This window comes from Opisthocomus hoazin, chromosome 1, assembly GCF_030867145.1.
Source record: "Opisthocomus hoazin isolate bOpiHoa1 chromosome 1, bOpiHoa1.hap1, whole genome shotgun sequence".
Taxonomy (NCBI): domain Eukaryota; kingdom Metazoa; phylum Chordata; class Aves; order Opisthocomiformes; family Opisthocomidae; genus Opisthocomus; species Opisthocomus hoazin.
Genome location: NC_134414.1, coordinates 137,510,541 through 137,534,268, shown reverse-complemented (window position 1 = coordinate 137,534,268; position 23,728 = coordinate 137,510,541). Strand labels below are relative to the sequence as shown.

The window sequence follows — 23,728 nt, the reverse complement described above, 5'->3', positions numbered from 1 at the left end:
TTGCGGAAGCGGAAGCGGGCGGCGGCAGCTGCTCTGCTCTTCTGGGGGATGCCGCCGCACCGGCGCCCACCGGGACCCTCTGGCCGGGCAGCGCTGGCGGCGGCGTGGCCTGCCCGTGAGTCGCGGTGCGGTCGCTCCGGGGGGGGAGGGCAAGGCAGGTTGCGCGCTGACAGGGGCGGGGAAGCCGCTGACCGCTCGCCGACCTGGCTCGCGGCGGCCCGGGTGCGGGCGGTGGGTTGTGAAGGGCCGGGGCCGTCTCTGCCGCGGAGTCTGGGTGGGGGGAGGGCCCGGAGGGCCCTGTGTGCTCCTCTCTTCCTCTGCCCGCCTCGGGCGTGGGCCCCTGTTTTCGGGTGCCCCTCAGGGGGAAGGCACCGCTGCGGAGGATCTGCTGGTTGGAGCCAGTCTCGCTGCTCTTGCTCGTTGCCTTTCTCCCGGCTCCTCATGGCGAAATTCTGATTTAGGTGCTCTTACGGCCGTCTTTGTCGGCCTTTTTGACCCCTTCATTTGAGATTGGATGTTTGTTGTTTTTTTTTTTCCCTAGCTAATGAATATACTTTGTAAGTCATGCTTCGAAGTTACCACTCGTGGATGCTATCTTTTCAAAATTATTATCAATTATGGACCTGGGGAAAAGGTTAAGTAGCAAGTGTGTATGTGGCAAACTGAAGTTACCTGTGCGAGCATGTTTGTGCTGCCTTAATTCACTAATATCATTTAGTAGTTACAATGGAAATGTAGTAGCCTAGGTGTTATGCGCTGGCAGTTGAGAACTGTGTCTCAGCAAATCTGATGACCCAGAGCTTCCTGTGAGGAAAGGCTGAGGGAGATGGGGCTGTTCAGCCTGGAGAAGAGAAGGCTCCAGGGAGACCTCATAGCAGCCTTTCAGTACTTAAAAGGGGCTTATAAGAAGACAGGGACAAACTTCTTGGCAGGGCCTTTTGCAACAGGACAAGGGATAACGGTTTTAAACAAGAGTGTGGATTTAGATTGGATATAAGGAAGAAATGTTTTATAGTGAGTGTGGTGAAACACTGGCACAGGTTGCCCAGAGAGCTGCTTGATGCTCCATCCCTGGAAACATTCAAGGCCAGGCTGGACAGGGCTCTGAACAACCTGGTCCAGTTGCAGATGTCCCTGCTCGCTGCAAGGCTGGACTAGATGACCTCTAAAGGTCCCTTCCAACCCAAACTATTCTATGAGTTTGAGTCTTAATCTAGCAACCAGTGTCATCTCAGCCTTTAAAAAAAAAAAAGATCAGATGGCAAAGTTCAGTCTGCAAGTTCATTGGCCAGTGTTCAAATTTACATCTTTGCTCTTTCTTGCAAAGCCTTTTTGGGTGAAGGGGTTTTGTGCCTAAGTGCATGGCTGTAAGCACTAAACAATATAAGTCTTTTTTGTGGTGCTTCAAAATTCACTGAACTGCAAGGATTGTGTGATTTAGGGGGAGGGAGGATGTTTTGGTTGGTTTGTGTGTAAGGGCTGCTTCTGTGTTCAGATTTTTGGCATTGTGGTGGTTTGGTGGGGGTATTTTCTTCTGGTCGTTTTTTTAAGTGCAACCCAGGGCTAGACCAAGATCTCTGATGGGATAGATTGTACATGCCCTGCTACAAATTTACTTTTTGTTTAGATACAGAAGTAATAATTTTCAGAAAGACTAAGGGCCGTTCTACATGTGGGAATTTCTGTTCAGCATTTTCAAAATACAAGATCACAAGTCAGTTGGACTAATTTAATAAGGAAGGTGTTTTCATCTTGCACTGTTGGAAAAAGCTTATCTTTGCGAGTATTCCATGAGTATTTGCATTGCCTTTTTTGTGTACATATAGCAAAACTAGTGAGAAAGAGAGCAGTTGAGTTGAAAATCTGTCTTTCTGTGTTCTGCTTGCTGTAATTGCATTGCAGTTTTGTGAAAGGCCTGGCTCAACAGGAATTACTGTTAGTGAGCAGCTGGTGATGTGGTTTGATTTTCTTCCTTTAAAGCACCTGGAAGACTCCAGTGAGAATTGGAGTGTGACAAGTTAACAGAGGAAAGGAGTTGTTGTTTCCATTCCATGGATCCCTTGGGTGCTCCTTCCCAGTTTGTGGATGTTGACAGTCTGCCAGGCTGGACGGATGCCTATGAGGCTAAGCAGCTAGACTCTCACCAAAATCCTGTTGAAAAAGCTCACGTTGATGTTAGATCACCTTTTCCATACAGGAAAGACATCAATGCAAAAATAATTTTATGGTAAGTTCCATATGGCTCTGGTGTGTTTGTCGTTGCTTCTCCCATTTGCTGCGGGATCCGATTGCCTCATGTAGCAATTGCTGCTATAGAAGAGCCTTCAAGCCCTCTGTTCTTGCATCAAACATTATCGCTCTGAGAAGAAAATCTTTTTGTTCGCCATAAATCTGCAAGTCTGAGACTTGTTCCACCAGAGGTTGTAAATTGTATGTTCGTAGGCATTCCTTGATGCCGCAGATTAAGAGCTGTACTTCCTACTGTTGTACGGTGTGCTTAATATCAAAACCTTATTTGGCACTTTGATACAATTTTTTTAATAATAGACTTGCAATCTACTAGCTTTTTCTTGCTTTGTTGGCTTTGTTCTGCTTTCGCTTTTGTTTAGATCAGTATTGCTTGCTTTCAGGTGGTTCTTGTGGTTTGCTTTGGGCTTTTTTTTTTCCACTTTCTCTTTATTCTGTGTTCTGTCTCCGTGGTTTTTTACCAAAATAATATTGATAAAGTATGGTGTGCTGAGATGAACTTACTCCATCAGTTTTTGTTTCCTGTAACTCAGATACTCAAATCTGCTCTCTCGATGAGTAACTCTCTGTTAATCAGTATGGAGAAGGATTTCTCAGGGACACAGATTCAGGGATGAGCCTGAACCTCTTTCTGGCTAATACATGCAGGAGGTGGGACTGTTCATGGGTTTCTTGAACCTGATTAAGTAAAGAGAGAAGTACAAGGTTAAACATCTCTTATGACTTGGGCTAGAGTGTAATAAATGTGTGCAATTTCAACTGTTGTTTAAATCTCTCCCTCTGTGTGGGAATCTTTATTTCCCTTCCTATGCTCTTTGATCCCCAAATCTCTAATGGCTTCTGCTGTGACAAAAAGCAGTTTGGAGTTCTGCTAGTGTCTCTTGTGCACATCTGCTTTGCTTATCTTCTGCATGTCTGATCCTTGAACAGCAGAATGAACAGGGTCAAACTGCGAGTTCACATTTTTGGAACAAAAGCAATGACAACTTGGCTAGCTGCTGTGTCACTCTAGATTATCAGTGGTCTGAGGAGCAGCAGCAGCAGTAAGGTGCCCTGGATATTGTGTATGCAGGCTGAAAAATACATTGGAAAAATTGTTGATGTTTTGAAAGTAATACACCATAAACACTGTACTCTTATTTCCAAAAGAGAATACACGTTTTTTTTGAACATTTTACACTCGGTCAGTTTAATATGCTGCTATGCATATTCTGCTGGCTACATACAACTACAGCACTACCTCTTCTACTTACATCGCTAAGTTACTGCTGAGGCTGGGAGTTTTTAAGGAAATGATGGGTGGCATGCAGTCTTTCCTCATCAGTTAGAGACAAACAATGATTTTGCACGGTAAGCATGTCAGGGTACGCTATGTTATATGGGCATTGGAGTACTGTTCGTGCTTGTCCTTTAACTTGACATTTCCTTGCTTGTGAGCACATTTGGGAATATCCTGCTTAATCTGACACTTAGCCTGCAATAAACTGTGTCCTTGTTCCCTCAGGAAAGGAGATGTAGCGTTACTGAACTGCACAGCCATAGTAAATACCAGTAATGAGTCTCTTACTGATAAGAATCCAGTATCTGAAAGTATATTCATGCATGCTGGGCCTGACCTGAGGGATGAACTCCAAAAGCTGAAGGGTAAGTGGCTGGAGACATTTTTATCTTATTGAAATCTACTGTCCTTGTATAGTACAGAGTATCAGGATTTCAGCATAAACAAAAATCAAGGTATAGCTTCCCCCCACCCCTGCCATCTGGTGTTGGTGTGAAACAAATGGAGGAAATGCGTGCCAATCTAGGTTACAGATCATTGAAAATCTGTGGCAGATATTCGAGTTGCTGAGCCCTTACTTTGTGATACAATAATTCCCGTTGTTGCCTGAAGCCACTTCGTTTATCAGAGCTTTTACTCGAGGGACTAATCTTGTACATCTCCGCATTTTGCTCTTCTCCTGTTCAGTGTGTATACACTGTGAGAGACAGGAGCTGAAGTTCACTGTTGTGGAAACTAAGTGGGTTCTAGTATATACTTTGTTTATCCTTTTTCAGGCTGTTAATATGCACACAGTGTCTTTCAGGAAACTATGGCAATGACAGATGGAATGATAAAACACTGCATGGCTAAAGGAAGTCTTAGTGACTGCTTAAATTGTTTGGTTCATTTGCCTATTCTGCACAACAAACTACTTTCTAATAAAGTTACAAGACCATCCCTGATGGAAGGCTTTTCTGGAAATGGTTGAAGTTTGATTTACTTAAATTCTTTATTATTAATAGAGTTTATGGCTGATAATGACATCTACAAATACTCAGCTTTATTCCCAGTGCCTGTTAGACAAAAAGAGCTCATTATTTTATGTTTATAAGCAAAGAGTTTACGGTTATACAAGGTCATACACAAGTCTAATACAGTTTTGAGTTAAAAATTCCCATTTCTAGTAACTATGGTACTGAGCTGAATTTTGGGACCCAGCTGACCCCATTTAATACTGCTCACTCTCTTGGATAACAGCTCTGTCTCCTTATGTAGTAGCAAAATAGAAAAGCCATAATGTTTCTAATACCAGCTCTCAGTAACTTAAACTACAACAGAATAGACATCTTCTGTTTTCATAAAATTGTGTTTTGCTGACTCACATTACTTTTTATGAGTAACCTGGAAGTAAAGCAGGAGGAAGAGTAACCATTTCATAGGAGATGGAGAGGTCAGAGTGCATCCTTTGGGTGGAAACAACTGATAAAATACAGCAGGTGTTAGAGAATAGTTGGGACCCTACTATGTATGCCAGAACCCCTCTAAAATAAACTTGCGTTTCTTGTGTGTGCTGTGAGGTGAGCAGAGATGGACAGCTTCTCAAGGAGTCCTTAAAATTTGAGATCTGTCAGCTCTGTAGGGAGTTATTTGTAAAAGCTGGGCTTAGCTTCTTAAATTTTTCTTTACAATGCTGAGTTATGTGTAGTTTTTGCATCCTTCACTCCTGTGATGACACTGTCATCTCTCTGTAATGCATTGTGCAGGTTCGTGACTCCCTATAGGTGTTCCTTTCCCGGTGTTGCTTTCCCTCTTGTGACAAGAGCTTTTCAGAAATCAGTTCTTCTGTGACACTCTACTGGTGTGATGCGTGGGGCAGGAAAGAGAGGCTGGGTTGCAGGTTTGGCTCTTGTGCACCCTTAATGTGTTTGCCGCAGTAGCAGAAGTGGAAGGGATCTTGGTTAAGAAATTAGTTTATGATTCTTTTGTTGCATCTGCCTCCTTTTTGTGCTCTTTCCCATATAACCTTGAACTCTTTGCATAGGAGAATGGTCTTGGGGGAGGGAGAAAAGTCAAAATCTGTGGTCTTAGCTCTAAAGCTGTAAAATGGCTGTAATGGCAATTTTCAGTTCATTCTCTCCTGCTTTATTCCTACTGCTTGGTACGTAGTCATATTTCAGAGTCCAAGAAAAAAATCAAGATCTTACAGCATGTCATGTTTTGACCTCTCAAAGGCCTGTGCTTTCTTTAAGGCTCAACTAACTTGTGCTTTCCTGGGAACAGTGTGTAGTTTTGATTGACACAGAAATACTACAGCCAAGGGTCCAAGCTTATAAATGAAGTGCTATTGATACATGCTTGCCTATCAACACATACTTGTGCAGTCTAATAAAGACCTTCTGTAACAGCAGTGCATAGTAGTCTTCCAATACCAGTGAGACTTTTTCTCCGCTGCACACTTTATATGGAGGATTCAGACTTTGTTTTAAACTCGGAGAGAAAGCTGTTCTAATGTTTGAAGTCTGATTGGATAAAAAATGAGATCTTGACTTTGTTCCTAGTTTTGCCACAGACCTTGACCTTGTGCAGCCCACTGTGCTAGCTCACCTCACCCTGCATCTTCAAATTGGAATAGTACTTGCTGCGTATTTTAGTTTTATAAATTTTGTAGAGATCTCCAGGTGAAAGGTATTGGGAAGTACTAGGTATAATGTAAGTGTAGTCAGAGATCATTGATGCTGCATCTGGTTGTCCACATTTATTCGTTTCCCCACTGAATTCACAAGTGGACCTCAGTCAAACTTGCTTCATTCTTTTTCACAAGACGGTTTTTCCTACAGGCCTTTACTTGTTCTTCTGAAGTTGTGTGGCTTGGATGGACCATGGAGGAAGAATGGTAGCTTGATATCTGATATATTGTTTCAGTTTAGCTTCTACTTTTTCCATATTGTGCATATTTAGTTGCTGTCCTGAGCTGAGGTGTCTTAAAGGATGTGCAGTAATTAAGAAGAGTATGCTTAGTTGTAATATGCTGTTATATTCCATTTGATTAACCCAGAAGAAAGAAGGTGGAGGTCTATAGAAGCCAATGACGTGATTTATTGGATAAAAAAGTTTACAAGATGCTGGCTTAAAGGCAGTGTGGTGTTATCATTAAAAAGACATGCTTAAAGTTTCAAGTAAGAGACATTCCAGGTTGAGAATCTCTCGTGCCATAAAACATGCTTTCATGCATGCTGATAGCCTATGAGCACCACAAGGAACAGAGAGGAACAGGAGAGGTGAACGCTTCTATTCAGTGGGCAGCTGCAGGATTGACTTAAGCCAAGTTGCTGCAGTGCTGCTGCCAGAAGGGTGGTCGCAGCCGCTTGTTCATGTCTCATTCCTCTTTGTGGGTACTAGCAACCTCTAAGATCAGGTTGAAAGCTAATCTGGTGAAAATACTAGTTTTCAGCCAGATCAGAAAGCTGAAGTACAGCTGTACAACCAGAAGAAAGGAGGTGGAAAGTGCTTGGGTTTGAGGGTAGGGAAAGAGAAAGGCTAGAAGTACTTCTTCAGGTGTCCAGAACTGTAGTGGACTAGATTTGGGTGAAGAAGGGGAGAGTTAGCAGACCTTTCTTCCAGGCCCTGAAGAAAAAGCAGCCTTCAAGCGCAGTAGCTGTTCTGGGATTTTTTTATGATCAGTAATGTATTGACAAACTGAAGGGTATAGAGGGGTCTATGGATATCATCAAGTGTTCTGACAAACTGATTTCACTTGTGAAAAACTGCAGGAATTAAATATGAGTGACTTGCAGGGGATAGCCAAAGGGCAGTCAAAACCAAAATGAGTAAAGATGTAAAGCATGCTAGCATGCAGTAAATGATTGTAGAGTACATGACTGGAAGGTGCTGGAAATGGTACAATTAAATGTGTTTGGACTTCAGTGCCCTCGGACTAGACACCTAGTCAGTCAGGAAAGCTACAGTCTCCATGAGAATCATAGTTCTGCCTTGTGGATGCAAAGAAACTTGCAAAACAAAGAAAGCTATCTTGTTCTGGGAGTGTAGATGAAACAAGTGCTTGATCTATTAATTTTTAATAGCTTTGCCAACAGCTGGTGGGTTTGATTAAGGAGACTTGTAGTCCTTTTATCTGAAAAGCAATCTCCCCAAACCAAGTTGTTAATTCAGAAGCACTTTTTGTTGCTGGCTATATAGCGTTCATCAGTTCTCTGCACGCTGTTAAGTAATTTCTCCCTTTGGCTCTGTATGTAGCATAATAAGCACTGCAATTAAGACAGCATTTCCTGCAATTTCTGGTTTGTCCTTACATGCATAGCTTTAAAATTGAGAGGAATGAGCACAGCTCTCACCTTCTTAACCTGACTAGGTGATACTAAGCAGCTGTGATGAGATAGAATGCTACCCTTAATATCTGATGTCTAAAACAGCCTCCTATATGTGGAGTTGTCCGACTCTGGAGGAAGTCAAGGGTTTAAATACTTCTAGCTTTCTTATCATGACATTTGCATTTATCCGTGTGTTTGTTCTTTTCAGGGTGCAGGACAGGTGAAGCTAAACTCACTAAAGGATTCAATTTGGCTGCACGTTTCATCATTCACACAGTGGGACCCAAGTACAAAAGCCGGTATCGCACAGCAGCCGAGAGTTCACTATACAGCTGTTACCGCAATGTTCTGCAGCTCGCCAAGTAAGCACACAACTGATGTGAGGGCTTGCTATCCATGACTCATCTGTTCTAGGTACTCGGGTCTGCACAAAGGCCAAATGGCTGTGAATGTTGTCTTGTGTATACTGGATTTGGTTAAGGACAGAAGAACATTAGTGGCTTCATGGTATACTTCATGTTTTTATCTGTGTTGCGGTATAGATAAACCAGCTCAGCTGTCTCTGCACGTTTTAAGTCCTGAAACAGCATAGCTAGAGCTGTGCAGCGTTCAGTGACTTTGAAGAGATGCATCATTGGTAATTGCATTGGGCTCCATGCTGCGAAAAGCTTTAAATGAGCTTGCTCAAGCAACAGCTTCAAGTATCTCAGCAGCCACGTGGGCATATCCACAGGCAGATCTGACTGCTGTGTCAGTCTGTATGTGTGGCCTCTCTGCCTGCATACAACAGTCACCTGAAATTCTGAGTTGGGATGTAAGGTTATTTCTAAATCCACAGTTGCTGCAGATGTGTTTGTAGTTTTTCCTCTTTCATCTGTGGTATTTTCTAGTTCCTCTTAGCTAGCAGGTTTCTTGATCTTTTTGCTTTCCATTTTTTCCACATTCTTTCCTGTATTCTGGTTTTCTTCTGTGGCAGCTGTTGTAGTGTAAGCAGTCACAGAAAATACCTCAACAAGAGCAATGTCAGAAAATATGCTTAACTATTTCTTATGGTTGGGAAGATCAATTCATCCAAGTCTGGGCTATGTGTTACAGTGCAATAGTAACTGTTTCGTAATCAAGATTACAGCTAAGGTTGCTAGTATGTGCCAGTTTCATTCTGCCTCAGAAGAAACAAGCAAAGTCAGGTCTGGACTGAAAGATGTTAAAAACAATTAAAAATTCTAATAACTCTGCTCACTGAATTCTGAGTGCCTTTCAGTCAATCTGTTCTCTAGAGTAACTTTTGACACCTGTGAAATTATCTACCAACTCTGAGCTTGCTCAGACTCTTCTGATGACTGTTGGCAGCACCTCTGCTTTACTCTTCTGAAAATGTGCTGCTCTGCTGGAAGCATCTTGCTGATCTTAAAGTATGTATCACTCCAGCCCAATGATTGTCTAATCATGCCTAGGATTGAGGAAGGCCACCTTGGTTTGTGTCCAGATGTCTAAAAAAACAAGTGATAGGTGAGATGGAGGAACAGGAGAATGTTTGCAATAAAGAGCACCTTCTTTTCCCCTCCTTCTCCTCACTGTCAATCCTATACAGGAAGGAAAATACTTTGGAAAGGATTGCAGGGAGCTTGAGGGAAGAGCTTCTTCATTCAGGGTGTGAGAAATTGCAGGAACTATGTAGCTGAGATAGCAGGAGAAATGAGAACAAACACAGGAGAAAATAGTGTGGAATCATTAATGGTTCCCTCCTCTGCTTAATGATGGTATGTATGCATCTTGCCAGTAAAGAATCCTTCTGCACAAACCTGAAACAGGATTGCTGCAGCGTAGAGGCAGGGCAAAAATGTACTGGTGTTATTTACTGTACTGACAGACATTTGTTCTCATCTGACTTGTTAATTTGTTTTTCTTTTTGGGGATTTCAGGGAGCAGGCAATGTGTTCTGTAGGATTTTGTGTCATTAACTCTCTGAAAAGATGCTACCCCTTGGAGGATGCAACCCACATAGCACTGCGTAAGTTTGTTGGAAAGTAACGTAAACTGGGTGGCAGTATCCAGCAGATCGCTTACCTCTGACAGACTGCTGTTGGTATGGGGAAAACTTTGGCGTTTTCAGGGGGCTGTGGTTTGAGGCTGTAAAAAGGCAAGGCCTTCCGTGGTTGATCAGGAAATGGAGGATAAAAACAAATGATCTTTTCTCTGAGAGGTTTTCGGTGAAGATCCATGGGAATCTGTGCTGGAACTTGCAGTCTTCAAGATATTAATTAATAACCTGGAAAAGATGCTGAACAGTGAGGTGAGAGAGTTTGGTAATAGAAAATTGTTCAACACAGCAAAGATGAGGGCTTACTGTCAAATAGCTGTGGACAGACCTTTATTTATTTGGACACTTCTCTTGGCAGCCTGACAGGAAAGCACTTGAAAATCCTGACATTTGTCAAGGCTATTGCAGCTCAAGAACCTCCTCTGCACAAGGACTGGGAGCTTGGTTACTTTTTTCACCTCCATTGCAAATGCTTAGGAGCTTGGGTGTGTCCCTGGATTATGCTAAAGCTTTGGGAGAGTCCAAAAAGTTGTAGGGGAAATAAATTCTCTCATGATTTACAAATATAATTTTTATATGCCTCTTTGGCATAGCTGACCCTGGAGGTTTTGTGTGGCTGACTCTGTCTTGTACAAGCTTCTGCTGTGGCTTGTTTATCTTGCTTTCCTGATAACTTAGGGCATGACTTGTTGTAGGAATATCTGGTTTTGGCAGTTTGCACGCAGCTCTGTAGAGGAAGGATCTGGCTTGATTTTGCAGGGCCACAGAATTGCATTCCACAGACTGAGGAATACCTAGTAAGTGAAAATCAGAGAGATACTTTTTCTTTTTGTATCGATCTCTAAAGCGAGAAGCAGGAGAGAGTGGAGAATGGAACTTCCAATATGGCCAACAACCAATCTGGTGTGTTAAACTACCACTTAATCCACAGTTGCATACAGCCTATGGGGCTGTTTTGTGTGAGGAGAGAGCTGCATCTCTCTATTATGTCCTCTGACGTCCTCACTTGTGTGTGTAATTTCTCCTCATGTTTTGCTAACTACATTTAATGGTCTTCCTTGCAGGCACGGTTAGAAGGTTCCTGGAGATTCATGGAGAGACTCTGGAGAAGGTGGTGTTTGCGGTCTCTGAGCTTGAAGAGGTATCTCCTTGATGTTTGTTCTACCAAAAGTCATGGGCATGTTTGATCTGTTCTGCAGCAATACAGCTCCTGCATTGTAGAGCTGGATTCAGCCTTGCCCTTCAAATCACATGGACTTTTGGTCTCACAGCATCCTTCTGTCTCCTACTAGCATAACATCTTTCCCAGTACTGTTTATGCTCTTAGCAGTCACTGTGGACATAATCAGAATCTTTCCACTTCTGGATTCCGTGTTCCTGAGCCGTTAACAGGAGCTGATACTAGCGGTTGTAGCGTGCAGTTGTACTAAATGGTATCTGCCAGCCAGAAGGGAAATTCCTCATACAAGATTTCCTCCTTACACAATGCTGCTTCTCTTGTGCTTTCAAAAGGTCAGTTTAGCATACCCACAGATCACCTACAAACATCTTGAACATTACTTGCTGGCTTGTTGAAATGACAAGCATGACGTTTGATCTGTGTTCAGACAGATGCTAGCAGTTTGACTTCTCTTGTATATCAGACTTGCTGTTTTTGGGCAGAACACTCACTGTGTTTGGGTTCTGTGACATCGGGCTGAGGAAGGTAACTAACTTGTTGGGGGTTCTAAAACTGCTAATCAGTTTGAGAGAGCATGTGTAGTATTACAAAGTTCAGTAGAGATTTTTCACTATTTTCCTCCATATGGAGAGGATTTCTCTTGGCTGGTTATTGCTCCTTCTTTTTTCTCTATCAGATCACTAAAGGTGGTCTGTGTAGTGGTGCATTTTAATATAAGCAGCCTTCACAGAAGTCTCTCACCCATGCATATTGTAACTTCATTACAAAGCTAAAGTCTCTGCAATCTGCCTGAATTCATGCAGGTTAAAGCAGAGTCCTTTCAAGGTCATTTGTCAGTATGGCAAAAAAAAGTTATCCTTTATCAAGGTTGTCTGCCTTTATTGCTGGTTAGCAGCCCAAAATAAGCCATTGAGGAAGGTGGTACTTTGCCTCCAAAGCTCTGAGAAGGTCCCTACTACGAGGGCAGGTGTCACTTAACTGAAGAGCAAGGGTGCATGATAGACCTTCACGCATTTTTCTTATTTACAGGCCACTTACCAGAAGTTGCTGCCTCTGTATTTTCCAAGATCGCTGGAAGAAGAGATACAATCCTTGCCTTACCTCCCCGCAGATATTGGCAATGCGGAAGGGGAGCCTGTGGTACCAGAGCGGCAGATCAGGATTACTGAGAAGCCGGGTGTTCCGGATGGTGAGTTCTTATCTGAACTTTGGAATAATTATCTCTGTGTGAATCACAGAATCACAGAATAGTAGGGGTTGGAAGGGACCTCTGTGGGTCATCTAGTCCAACCCCCCTGCCGAAGCAGGGTCACCTACAGTAGGCTGCACAGGATCTTGTCCAGGCGGGTCTTGAATATCTCCAGAGAAGGAGACTCTACAACCTCCCTGGGCAGCCTGTTCCAGTGCTCCGTCACCCTCAGAGAGAAGAAGTTCCTCCTCATGTTCAGACGGAACTTCCTGTGCCTCAGTTTGTGCCCATTGCCCCTTGTCCTGTCACTGGGCACCACTGAAAAGAGCTTGGCCCCATCCTCCTGACACCCACCCTTCAGATATTTGTAGGCATTTATAAGGTCCCCTCGCAGCCTTCTCTTCTTCAGGCTGAACAAGCCCAGTTCCCTCAACCTCTCCTCGTAGTGGAGATGCTCCAGTCCCCTCACCATCCGTGAAAGTCGGTGGAAAAACAGAAGAGGCAGGCTGCCTGCTCCACTGCATCTAGGGCAGGCTACAATGAAGACAGCTGTCAGGCTGCCTCGTTGGCTTCATGTGTTTCACAGCAGTAACTTCTGCTTTCTGCCTCATTGTGTAGAGTGGTGCGGTTAGAGGATGTGGTAGAGCTGTTCTGTTTTCTTTGCTGAAGGGGAGAGATGGGGTAGTTCATTCCCTTTGCAAATTTTCTCCCCAGGTGATTAGGAATTGGGCAGATTTTTTGCAGAATCTTGTGCAGCTCCCAACTTAAAGGCGTTACTGTTAATGGTCTTTCTTGCATATTAGCAAAATGTTGCTTATATACTATCATTTGAGACAACATTTGCTAAGATTCCGTTGATACAGCATGTGCATCAAAATAGTAGAAGCTCAATGAAAACTATGAGAAACTCTCTAAAAGATAGAGGAACTAGATAAACCCAGAGATCAGTATTTGGGAAATGGCTGTCAAAGCTCAGTGACAAAAGTCTATTTGTAAAGAGGTTGCCTAGATGCCAGGGTTGAGGAGGTGAGATATATATTAAATTGTTTTGCCCTACATAAATGGGCATACCTGGCACATTTTGCCATATTCATTAAGCAGTGCTATGAAAGTTTTACACTTCTTCAGTCAAAGCCTTAAACCATCAAAAGCAGATCACTTGGAATGAGTTTCAAAGGTTCTCTGCTTTTGCATGGCTAGCTGGGATAAGGCTGCATATACATCGAGGATACAGACAACTTAATTTTCCTATTCACAGTGTGATATCTGATGTACGTACTCTTGCTGATCAGATTCCAATCTTTTTTCCTGTCCAGACTGCTGGGTAGAGTGGTATTTGCAGCTGTGACTGGTCAATGCGAGGGATTCAACCACTAGCTAATAATTTCTGAAATTACTTGTTTTGCGTATGTAAGAGCCAACAGGTATAGTGGAATCCTGCACTTTTGTCACATTGCTGCTGTAGCATGTCTCACTAAAACTGGGAAACCCAATTCCCATCCAGATTGCCCAGAGAAGTGATGCTAGAAGCTTTAGCAATATTCCTGATGGCCTCAAGTTCAGTGGAGCATTCTGGTATTGTCACCAGCAAGTGAACCTGTGCTCTTGTACTTCATCACACAGTTATGTTGTAAACAATACTATAAAAATATTCAAGCTCAGGTTACCACCACCTTTACAGCATCTGTTCCAGCAGTGTCAATGATACAAAAAGTGAACCCTTTCTACAGTACTTCCACACTGAATAAAAGCCGAAGTCTCTCTCCAGACCTTGTTTTCTTAGAGAGTTAACCCTTATCCCTTTGTTACAAGCTGATGACTAGGACTTGCCCAGTGAGTTTCCAGGCAAACCAACATTTTAAGTGAGTCTGTAGTTGTCCGTCACATGCTATAATCTGTCAGTGGTACTGGTGAGGTATCAGAGCCACATCCTGGTACCTTGTGGGTTTTTGTGTTAGTTTGTACCGTGATGACTGGGTTGGCTCACTGAGATATGTAGTAATTCACCAGCAGCATTGCTGTCTTGTATGCAGCTTGAGCATTTTATGCTACCTTTGTTTCTACTGCAGATGCTTCAGATGAAGAGGGTCTGGAGGCAGATTTGTCTTTCATTGGTTCCCATGCTTTTGCTCGCATGGAGGGAGACGTCGATAAACAGAGACGCCTCATCCTTCAGGGACAGTTGTCAGAGGCAGCACTGCAAAAGCAGCATCAGAGGAAGTGAGAATTTCCTTGTCTGTGTGAATGTTCTGGGTTGGTTAGCTGTTCAGAGGACCAACCCTTATGATGATTTTGTTATCTGTAAAGCCTAATCTTCTGGCAAGGAAATACAGATAAAGCCTGGTGTCACCCTGGATCACTGTGGTAGCCTTGTTGACCTGAAGGGAAGGGGCAGTAGGAGGTAGAGGGAAGCTAGTGATGAACCCCCCACTAGCATGCTCAGTGCATCCAACCATCTGGCTTGTCTCTTTGCCACGAGATGTCACTGTTCTGTCACCCCTTTTTGTAGTGGGGTCACCTGCTTTCAATACTGCCCACTGGCTCCTGAGGCTCTGGGCAGATAGAAAAGCGCTTTTTCTCAGTCTCTCAAAACAAAGATAAAAATGCTGAGGCTTTTTTCCTCTTGGCCCTTCTGCCCCCCCCTCCTCCTGTTAAGCCTAATGTGCACAATGCCTTTCTTAGAAGCCAGTTCCATGCTGGAGTCCTTTTGAGGCATGATGCTTGGCTTGTTTTGTCACATGAGGCACTAAGTTGTTCATCATTCAAAGCAGAGGAAAAAAAAAAGCCACATGTGACACTGGTTGCTGTCTAGTTGTGTTTGACTTCTAGACTTTTAAAATAAATTTTCTTTGTTTTTCCTCTTTTTTTAAACATTGACACTGAAGTTCCCAAAGGCAGTGCCACTATAGTTCCTAGTTGGTGCATATTCATTGCCTCAATGAAAATCACTAGGCATGTAACTGACACTCAAATGTTTTGGTTTGGGTTGTGGGTTTTTCCCCCCCAACACTTCTTTCTTTAACAACTTGTGGTTCTCTGACCTATGGAGCAACTATCAGCATTAGAGAGAGAGCTCAGTCAGAAAGAGCTTATTTTGTCTTGCCCTTCTCATATACCTCTTCAGGCTTCTAATGCTAATCCAATTAGATCTGACCAGATGTTTTTAACTTTCTAGTTATAATCGCTGGCTGTGTCAGGCAAGAGCTGAAGACCTCTCTGATATTGCTTCTCTTAAAGCCTTGTACCAGACAGGTAAGTTTAGGGTACTGATGACTGATGTATATTGTTTTAAAGTAAAAATACAAAATGGAAATATAATGTTTTCTTTGGACTTGAATATACAATACATCATGTTATTAAGCTAGAAGCTTGGCCAAGAACTAGGCAGCATCTCTGCAGAAAAGCAGGAATTCTCTCTTGATTAGCTTTGAAAGACTGCGTGGTAAACTCCAAAACTTCTCTGCTTTAACAATCTGAGGATACATGCATAGCCTGAATTATCTGTAGCTTTAGATGTAAATCAGTAGTGTTAGATTAAGCCAATGCATAAGGTGCTCTGTATGAGAATTCGGACTGAAAGATGAACGATCTCCGCCCTTTTGTTACAAAGAAATGAATGTTGCTTTCAGATGATCAGTGTAGAGAATAAGCAGTTACCAAACAAACTTTTAATACATCTTTCCTGAACAAAATGGCTTCCTTTATTTGCCTCAGGTTAGGTACATGTTGCTCTCCTGCCTGTGTGTCTCTTAGTACTAATGGCTGAGTACCATGGGCAGCACATTTTGCACCCTTGAGTTCAGTAGATGGGAAGATTCGGGAGAGATTAAACAACCCCATGGAGAGTTCAGTGGAAGAAAATAGCTGAGGCGCCGTTGCAGCCTGGGAAGCAGAGATGGGGAACCTGTACTCTTCACTTTGCTATTACTCTCTAGGTGGCATCATACTTTGATGTAATAACTTGCCATAGTCCCAATGGCTTATCGCTGCTTTGCACCATGACACTAACAAACAGGCTAGTAGTCAGGCTCTTGAAAGCATAGCTGTGTTTCTGCAGAGGAAGTCTGTTCAACACTTTGGCTGATATCTTTGTCCTCCTGAAAATCCAGATGCTTACCTTGATCTTTGCGCAAATATCAGGGCTATGTGAGATACCTTCTACTTGGTAGCTGCAGTTTTAAATTCTCTTGTTTGCCTTAGACAAGACTCTGTGGGCTGTGTGTGGTCCATAACACATGCTCTGTGCATTAGATTTCAGAGCTTGTTTTCTAGGAGGAATTTTGCTTTGGTGGTAGAACTGCAACTGCAGGTTTTCTTTAAAAAAATAAAAATGTTATCACTGGAGGTGTAGGTAAATGTGGAGTATACAGGTAACATAAAATTGCAGACCTTAAAACTGAAGTTGCTGGGATGTGATGCATCCTTCTTTTTTGAACCAGAATAGCTACTGGTATAGTGACAACAGTAACTCTGGTGTATTTCCTCTGTTGTTAAGATGGAAACCAGATGCATTGTGAAAATTATGAGCTGTGTCTGGTTCTCCCTAGTTTGAAAGGGACCAACTCCAAAATGTGGCATGACTGAAGTTTTCAGGCATTTTTTTTTCATTTATAGGTGTGGATAACTGTGGTCGCACAGTGATGGTGGTGGTTGGAAGGAATATCCCTGTAACATTAATAGACATGGAAAAGGTAAGGCTTTGTAAAACTAAAGTTGTGTAGGCTGAATATGAATATTCAGGATGTGGAAGTCTGATTATAGGGGTAATTCAGTCCTAATACTAGAAACATTATCTGTATAAGACTGAAGAGATTAAATAAAAACTATTTTTGGTTGGCAGATAAATATTTCTTCCTTTATAAAACTTTTTGTGGTGAGGCAGCTTTTCTCAAGGAGGAACTGGGCAATTTCTAGAGAAACAGGCCTAACGTGGATTCCTTTTTTCAAGAAGGAGACTTGGCCTGCTTCTATAACTGACAAGACATGAAGAGTGAACTGTAACAAGTCAAATTACATTTTCCTGAAAACAGCAAGAATTTATCTGTCTTTGAGGTTAGCTAGACAAAGACATCTAAATGATTACGGTAAAGTTGAAGACTAGGAATGTTCACCTTGCTTTTGTAGCTCAAACATGCCACTCAGCCTCGTGATTCCCCATTTGTGAGTGAATTAAAGGAAGCATATTAAAATCTAATGCAACTGTAAAAGAGTTCTTTGCAAATATAAATTTCACTTCTTTCTGTCTCAGGCTCTTCTGTATTTCATCCACGTCATGGATCATATTGCAGTGAAGGAATATGTCCTGGTGTACTTCCATACGCTCACAAATGATTACAATCAACTAGATTCTAATTTCTTGAAGAAACTCTATGATGTTGTTGATGCCAAGTGAGTGTCAATAGGAGAAGAACTCCTAGTCTTCCTCCATGCTGTGCAAATGTTTGTCATTCCTTATATCTGGTTCCCCATTTATTTGTGAGAGTTTTTCTGGTAAAGACCGAAATAAATAACACAGGCAAGAGGAAGGAAGATATGTTCTTTCCTTCTCGGAACCATCTGTCAAACCAGGAAGTTCTGTGCTCTGCAGTCTCCCTGCTGGGGCCGTTGTAGAGGCATACTGGGTGCATGGTCTGTCTCTGTCCAGAGGTGGAGCTTCTGGAGCCTGGCATTGTTAGAAGTATGTTGCTGGTTGTGAGGGAAGAGGCTTGGGTAACATTTGCCATCATAATTTGTCCATAACTTTAACTGTCCACGTAAAAGACTGTAGGTTGATATGTTTACCTGAAAAATAATCATTCTGCTTTTTTCCCTTTACATTTACTTTTCTGATATCTGCTCTTATATTAGATTTGACTTTCTAAAATTACATCACGGGCGCTTAAGCAAAATGATCTGTTTTGACTGTTCTGTTGTGTAGGTGAGCTTAATCAGAAGTCACTTCTAAAGAGTTTTTTCTTTCTTTAAACCAGGTACAAGAGGAACTTGAAGGCACTGTATTTTGTCCACCCAACATTTCGTTCAAAGGTGAGGTACATAGTACAAAAGAATGTTTTGGGTGTTGGCAGGGTAGCATGTAAGGCTGTAGTATGAGGAACATGGAAGTATATAGAAGACTTCCAAAATTAGGCAGTATCTTCTGGATCCGCGGTCAGAACTTGAAATTCACCCCCATCTTTTGTCTAGCTGTAGTCTTCCAACCTTAGCGATAAGCTGAACCCCAAGGCAGTGCAGCTGTCTGTGCATTTTGTGTGTGCTCTTGACAGAGAGGTGGAAGCGTTGGATCTTTCCTTTCAAAGAGAAACATTTTGTCCTTTTTGCTGTTCTCTGGTCAGCAGGATGACAAACTGTGACCGAAAACTCTTAGAATATTTTTGGGTAGTTAATTTCCTCAGTGTTTCACCTTTTCTCTCCCCAGAAGAGGTGTTGGCATGTGTGCTGCATATCACTTAAGAACTGTCCTGGTAGGGGCGGAGGGTGATGTGTCAAGCAGCAATGAGATTAGTCAGGATTATAGAGTCTCAAGTTCCAAATAAAAATTATAAGAATGCCTCTGACATGGAGTGCACAAAAATCCTGTTAAGCCTTCAGGAGATGAAAAACTGAACTTGTCGAGCAGTGAGATATTATCCTTGACTGTGATCTTTGTGGGGCAACAGAAGATGGAGCTTGCTCCCTTCTGTACTTCATGCATGCTACTTGTATTGCAGCAGTACTTCAGATGAGCTGTCAGCAGCGGCCCTTCCTAACATTTTTGTTTGTCCTATTAAAACAGTTGGAAATGTGATCCTCCACGTTCACATCAGATTAACCTCTTTGTTTATTCTGCTTTTTGCTAACATCAAATTTGAGAAAGTTATATGCCTGCAAAAAAACATCTGCTTGCACATGTTCAGCCAGAAATTCCTCGCTAAATTTCCAAAGAGTCCTTTCTTTTCGTTGCACAGCTGGGACAGCGTGAAACTTAGAGCTTCGTTGGTGTTATGTAGATGAGACTGAGTCTTCCCAACAGCATACCTTTCAGTTTCTGTCAGGATATTAGTTAGTCCCACAAGGTACAGATCTGAGATCTGAATGCTAGAATTAGAGCTTCTAGCTCTGATGCTCCTGAAGATGTAGGAGCCGGCATAGAACATTACTAAAGTCACAAAGTTGAGTGGAGAAGTTGAAGCTAGGAAGTACTAGTGTTTCAGATTTCCAGCAGCACTTTATCTCCCTCCTCTCTTACCTTACATTTCTAGTTGGTGGAGAAATGGGGTTTTTGTTGGGAGGATGAGAACTTGTATTCATCAGTCCATTGCCGTGTTCTCTGTCCCTTTGAGAACTGTAGTGGGACTCGACAGATCTGTGGGGCAAGCAGATAGTTGGTGGGAAGCAGGGAGGATGAGAGACGTAGAATGCTCTAACTCACTGGAAATGGAGTTGGTTTGTATCCAATTCTAGCAGCACAGCTGGAGGCAAAAGAGAATGTGTGTCCATGTTTTTCTGCCAAGCCTTTTCACTAGCTGAAAGACAAGTGGGATTGCTGCTGGCTGTTGCAGAGACCATCAGCTTAGGGAACATGCAGCAAATAGTCATGGTGGAGAAGGTGGCTGCTAAGAGGGAATGATTTTTCTCTCCCCTCCTTTTTTGGCTATTTCAGGGCTGTTGTCCCTGTGGAAGATTGCTAGCCCAGAAGCCTCAAATATCTTAAAAAACAAACAAAAAAATAGTTTGGCACATTTGTCTTCCTACCTGGAGCATTGACTTCCTTCCCTAGAAATAGTGGAAAGTACCCCATGTCTCAAATGTGGGAGGGAGGCTTGTGCATTCATGCAGCTTCTCAAGCCTGTCACCCTTGTACGTGTATCTCGTTCTTACATCTCTTGATATCAATGGTGCATTTTACTGCAGTGTTGAATCCTGGTACGGTGGATGTCTGCTGTCTGTTAGTTGCATTGCTTATTTCTGGGCTAAAAGGGATCAAGAGGCTTTTCATCATGCCTCTTGGAAACTTGTGTGCCACTAGAAAACAAGCATAGTTCTGAAAGGGCTTCACGGTGCCAACGATGATTCTTTGTTTGGTTTCTAGATGTGAAACTTAAATTATGTATATTCTGGGGATAACTGTGTATCTAGAATACATGGTTTTCAATATGCAGGGAGGAGGGTTGAGCAGTTATCCTAAAATACAGAGCAATTGAAGCAGGGTGTGTCACTGCACAATCTGTTTATGTACACTGTGCCTTTATTCATACTTCAGTGTGAACGTTCTTGTGATCTGTGAAGAACTTGATTCTCTTGTAGTGCTACTGATACGTAACCATTCTTAAGATGAAATCTCAGCATAGGCAACAGCAGTTTTTTGGGCTGGCAGTAACGCTTGCAGTGTGAACGCTTCACCACCAGGACTTAGATTAAGATACCCTTGAAGTGCTGTCACAAGTTCTTCATGCTCTTGCATGTAAATGTACTTCTGCTTGTTATTGCTATTATTTTTAAATAAAGGCCTCTTTGGGGCTTTTTGTGGGTGAAGCCTTTCAGCTCCCCACTTCTGAGAGCAGAAGGGTACTCCCTCATCTGACCCCAAATATAGAGGAGACTTCGGTAGGACCTTAGAACGGCTGAAAGTCTCTCTCCCTCCCTCCTGCCATTCCTCCCTCCTTCTCTCTTTCCCTTGAATTGCTTTTTCTGTGAAAACCTTGAAGAGAAAGGGTTGAAAATGCTTCTATCAGTCAGATAGGTCATATTCTGAACTGGCTAAACTGGAAGTGAAAATGTGCCACTATACAGATGTTTCTTTGAAGACAAATAGCAGAATAGCTGTCACTCTTCTACAAGTGGAGAGGGACCTTAAAGTGGTCCTTAAAGCTGGGGAGGAGTGAGTGTGGAGTCAGAAAGCACTAGTTTGAAAGCTCTGAAGACGGTGCTTGCTAGCAGTCGGTGGTGTGTACTTCCTGACTTTGTGTTTTTGCCATGATATTAGTGTTTCAAGTTTAACTCAAGCCTTTTCAGCTATGTGGTGTTAAGTTGAACTTGAAGGTTTTGAAACGGCACCATCTTCATTTGTTTTTGTTGTGGTTTATTTTCAGGTCTCCACGTGGTTTTTCACAACCTTTACAGTCTCAGGGCTAAAGGACAAAATCCACTATGTGGAAAGCCTTCAGCAGTTATTCACAGCCATACCCCCAGAACAGATTGATCTCCCCCCTTTCGTCCTCGAGTACGATGCCAGGGTAAGTGATTGCATGTGGCAAGCATGTCCTTGGTCTGAAGTGTGTTCTTGTGCATCCACAAGACTGACTTCTGCATCTTAAGAATGGGGAGAAGAATGGGAGGGTTTAGTTGTTCTTCTGTGAGTAACAATTTTCTTACTATTTTTTTTCTACGTCAGTCCGAGTAGAGGGCTTTGCTAAGAAGCAGACTCCCAGTAGAGCAGTCTCCTGTGTGTGTAAAAGGCAGACTACCTTTCTTCAGCTGAGAACTGTAACATAACACACTGAAAGCCTGTGGACAAGATAAAATTGGTGTGTTACACCTGCTATATACCTTACACTGACTGAAAAAAAAAAAGCTGTGTTTCATTTTCCCTGCCCTGTGTATCAACAAGCATGCAGGAAGGATTAAAAAGAAGTGGTGAAAAGTGGCAGGGCACCCTGCTACAGTTCCACTGTGTTGGTCCCTCTTCCTCCTCCCTTCCCCGTGCCAGGTCTCTAACCAGTGAATGAATGTGGCTTGCACTGGCCAAATCATTCCAAAGAGGAAGTGCTCCAAGGAGAGTAAGGCCCAGAGCCGCATGTCTGCGTAGGCAACTTTGTCTCGAACTGAGTAACTGGCTGTGCTAGCGTTTGTGGCTTCCTTGCCTCACAGCTTTGGCGGAATGGCAAAATTTTAACCTGCAGTTTTTGGTTAAAAGAGAGGCAGGCAAAACCAAGGCTTGTTTTTTGCCTGGTTATCAGCACAGTCCTGTGTGAATTGTAGCAGTTGCTGTTCTAGTGGAAGACAAAGGTGGGAGTACCTGTTTATTTCTGCCTCTGTCATTATCCATTGCACTGAGGTGTATTGGAGAAGACTTTTGTTCAGCTGCTCATTCTGTTCTCATTGCAGGAAAATGGGCCTTACTATTCTTCTTATCCTCCATCCCCTGACCTGTGATCTGCAGTCCTGCGATGCTGCTGGTTTCCCATGGATCCAGTGACCTGATGCCTGCCAAAACCTGTGCATTTGCCCATGTACAGAATTCAGAGAGAGGGCTTTCCTCCCCCAGCTCTGGTATTTTTTTACTGATGAGATATTTTCAAGCACTCAAGCAATCAGAGAACTTTATGCCACTGTGAACTGTACAACTATTTCAAATATATTTATCCAATGGAAAAGTCGATTTAAAGATCACTAGGTGCATTTTATTTTGTTATTTTTGAAGCTGTTACATTTATTTCTGAACAGACTCTTTTCTGGGACATCCATCAAAAGCACTTGATCATGTTTTTAGCTACTATAATTTTCCAGGTCCCTTTGTAGTACCCATTTCTGACTGTCCTGTACAAATATTGTGCAGTACCAGCCTGACACATTGCTACTCATATGGTCTGTTTCACGTCGGATTACTTTCCCCTTCTGTTAGCACTGATTACTTTCATTTTGACCCAGAAAAAATATCTGGAATTGGGAATGCCATGTCTGCAGGCTGAATAAAGCACTACAGCCAAGCCAAGACTGCTGCACGACTTAGCACCGTGGATGCTAGGTGAGCTAGGAGCCTTGATAAAGTCCCTGTCAATCTTCATTGGATGATGTGACATGTCAGGATGCCACTACCCTCCCAGTGAGAATAAAATTGAGAAGGATTTGCGGTTTCTTTTCTCTAACTATGGTTATGTCAGAGGAGAACATAAACTACTAGACATGTTTGCATGATAAATGAATGCCATCTGCCTGAAGTATGTATGGAGGGGAGGGGGAAATGGTGACTCCAGCCCCAACCTCTGGTGGCAGAGGTTGTTTCTTAGATATCAGTGTCCCTCTTGTTTCCTGTTATACTGACACTCACTGATTTTGACAGACATGGTACATGTAAGGGAGCTCAGCCACAGGGTACTTACGGAACTGGAGGTGAAAAGCTTTTCAGCCTGCCAATGGAAAACTAAGAGGAGGGAGAAAGCTGCCTTGTAACACATAATCAGGGATGGCAGTCCCAGACAGAGTGATCAAATCCCTGGTAGGAAGAATGTCACAACAGTAGTGAATATGAAAATGATGGTATGATTTTGTTTTCATTCTAGCTGCTTTCCTGCCCTGACTTGTGTCTGCTGCTCTATCAAACTTCAGTTTTCCTTGTTCTGCCACTTCTGCAATAACGACCTTCTTTAAAGAGAAGCAAAAGTCATTGTGAAATATCTTAGAAGGTGGTTATTCACACCCATTGAGTTGATTGGAAATAGATGTCTTTCTCCTGTGTAAAGATACTGTAAATTGTTGGGATAAACAGGAAAAAATACTCACTTGG

General features: G+C 42.7%; 1 protein-coding gene across 3 annotated transcripts; it reads left to right on the top strand.

The window, feature by feature from the left end:
• The first annotated feature begins 2 nt into the window (after positions 1-2).
• GDAP2 (ganglioside induced differentiation associated protein 2) lies at positions 3-23,069 on the top strand. 3 transcript variants are annotated; one of them, XM_075437715.1, is made up of 15 exons: positions 3-115; positions 542-557; positions 1,981-2,227; positions 3,752-3,891; positions 8,045-8,198; positions 9,759-9,847; positions 10,942-11,018; positions 12,087-12,246; positions 14,316-14,466; positions 15,422-15,498; positions 16,861-16,937; positions 17,495-17,634; positions 18,216-18,270; positions 21,315-21,458; positions 22,330-23,069. In XM_075437715.1, exons 3-15 carry the CDS (start codon positions 2,052-2,054, stop codon positions 22,375-22,377), a joined length of 1,488 nt encoding a protein of 495 aa, XP_075293830.1. In that variant the 5' UTR covers positions 3-115; positions 542-557; positions 1,981-2,051; the 3' UTR covers positions 22,378-23,069. The 3 variants fall into 3 exon arrangements, with proteins under 3 accessions (XP_075293830.1, XP_075293810.1, XP_075293820.1); XM_075437695.1 differs by lacking the exon at positions 542-557; XM_075437705.1 differs by lacking the exon at positions 3-115 and having other exon boundaries at positions 546-634.
• The last annotated feature ends 659 nt before the right edge of the window (positions 23,070-23,728 follow it).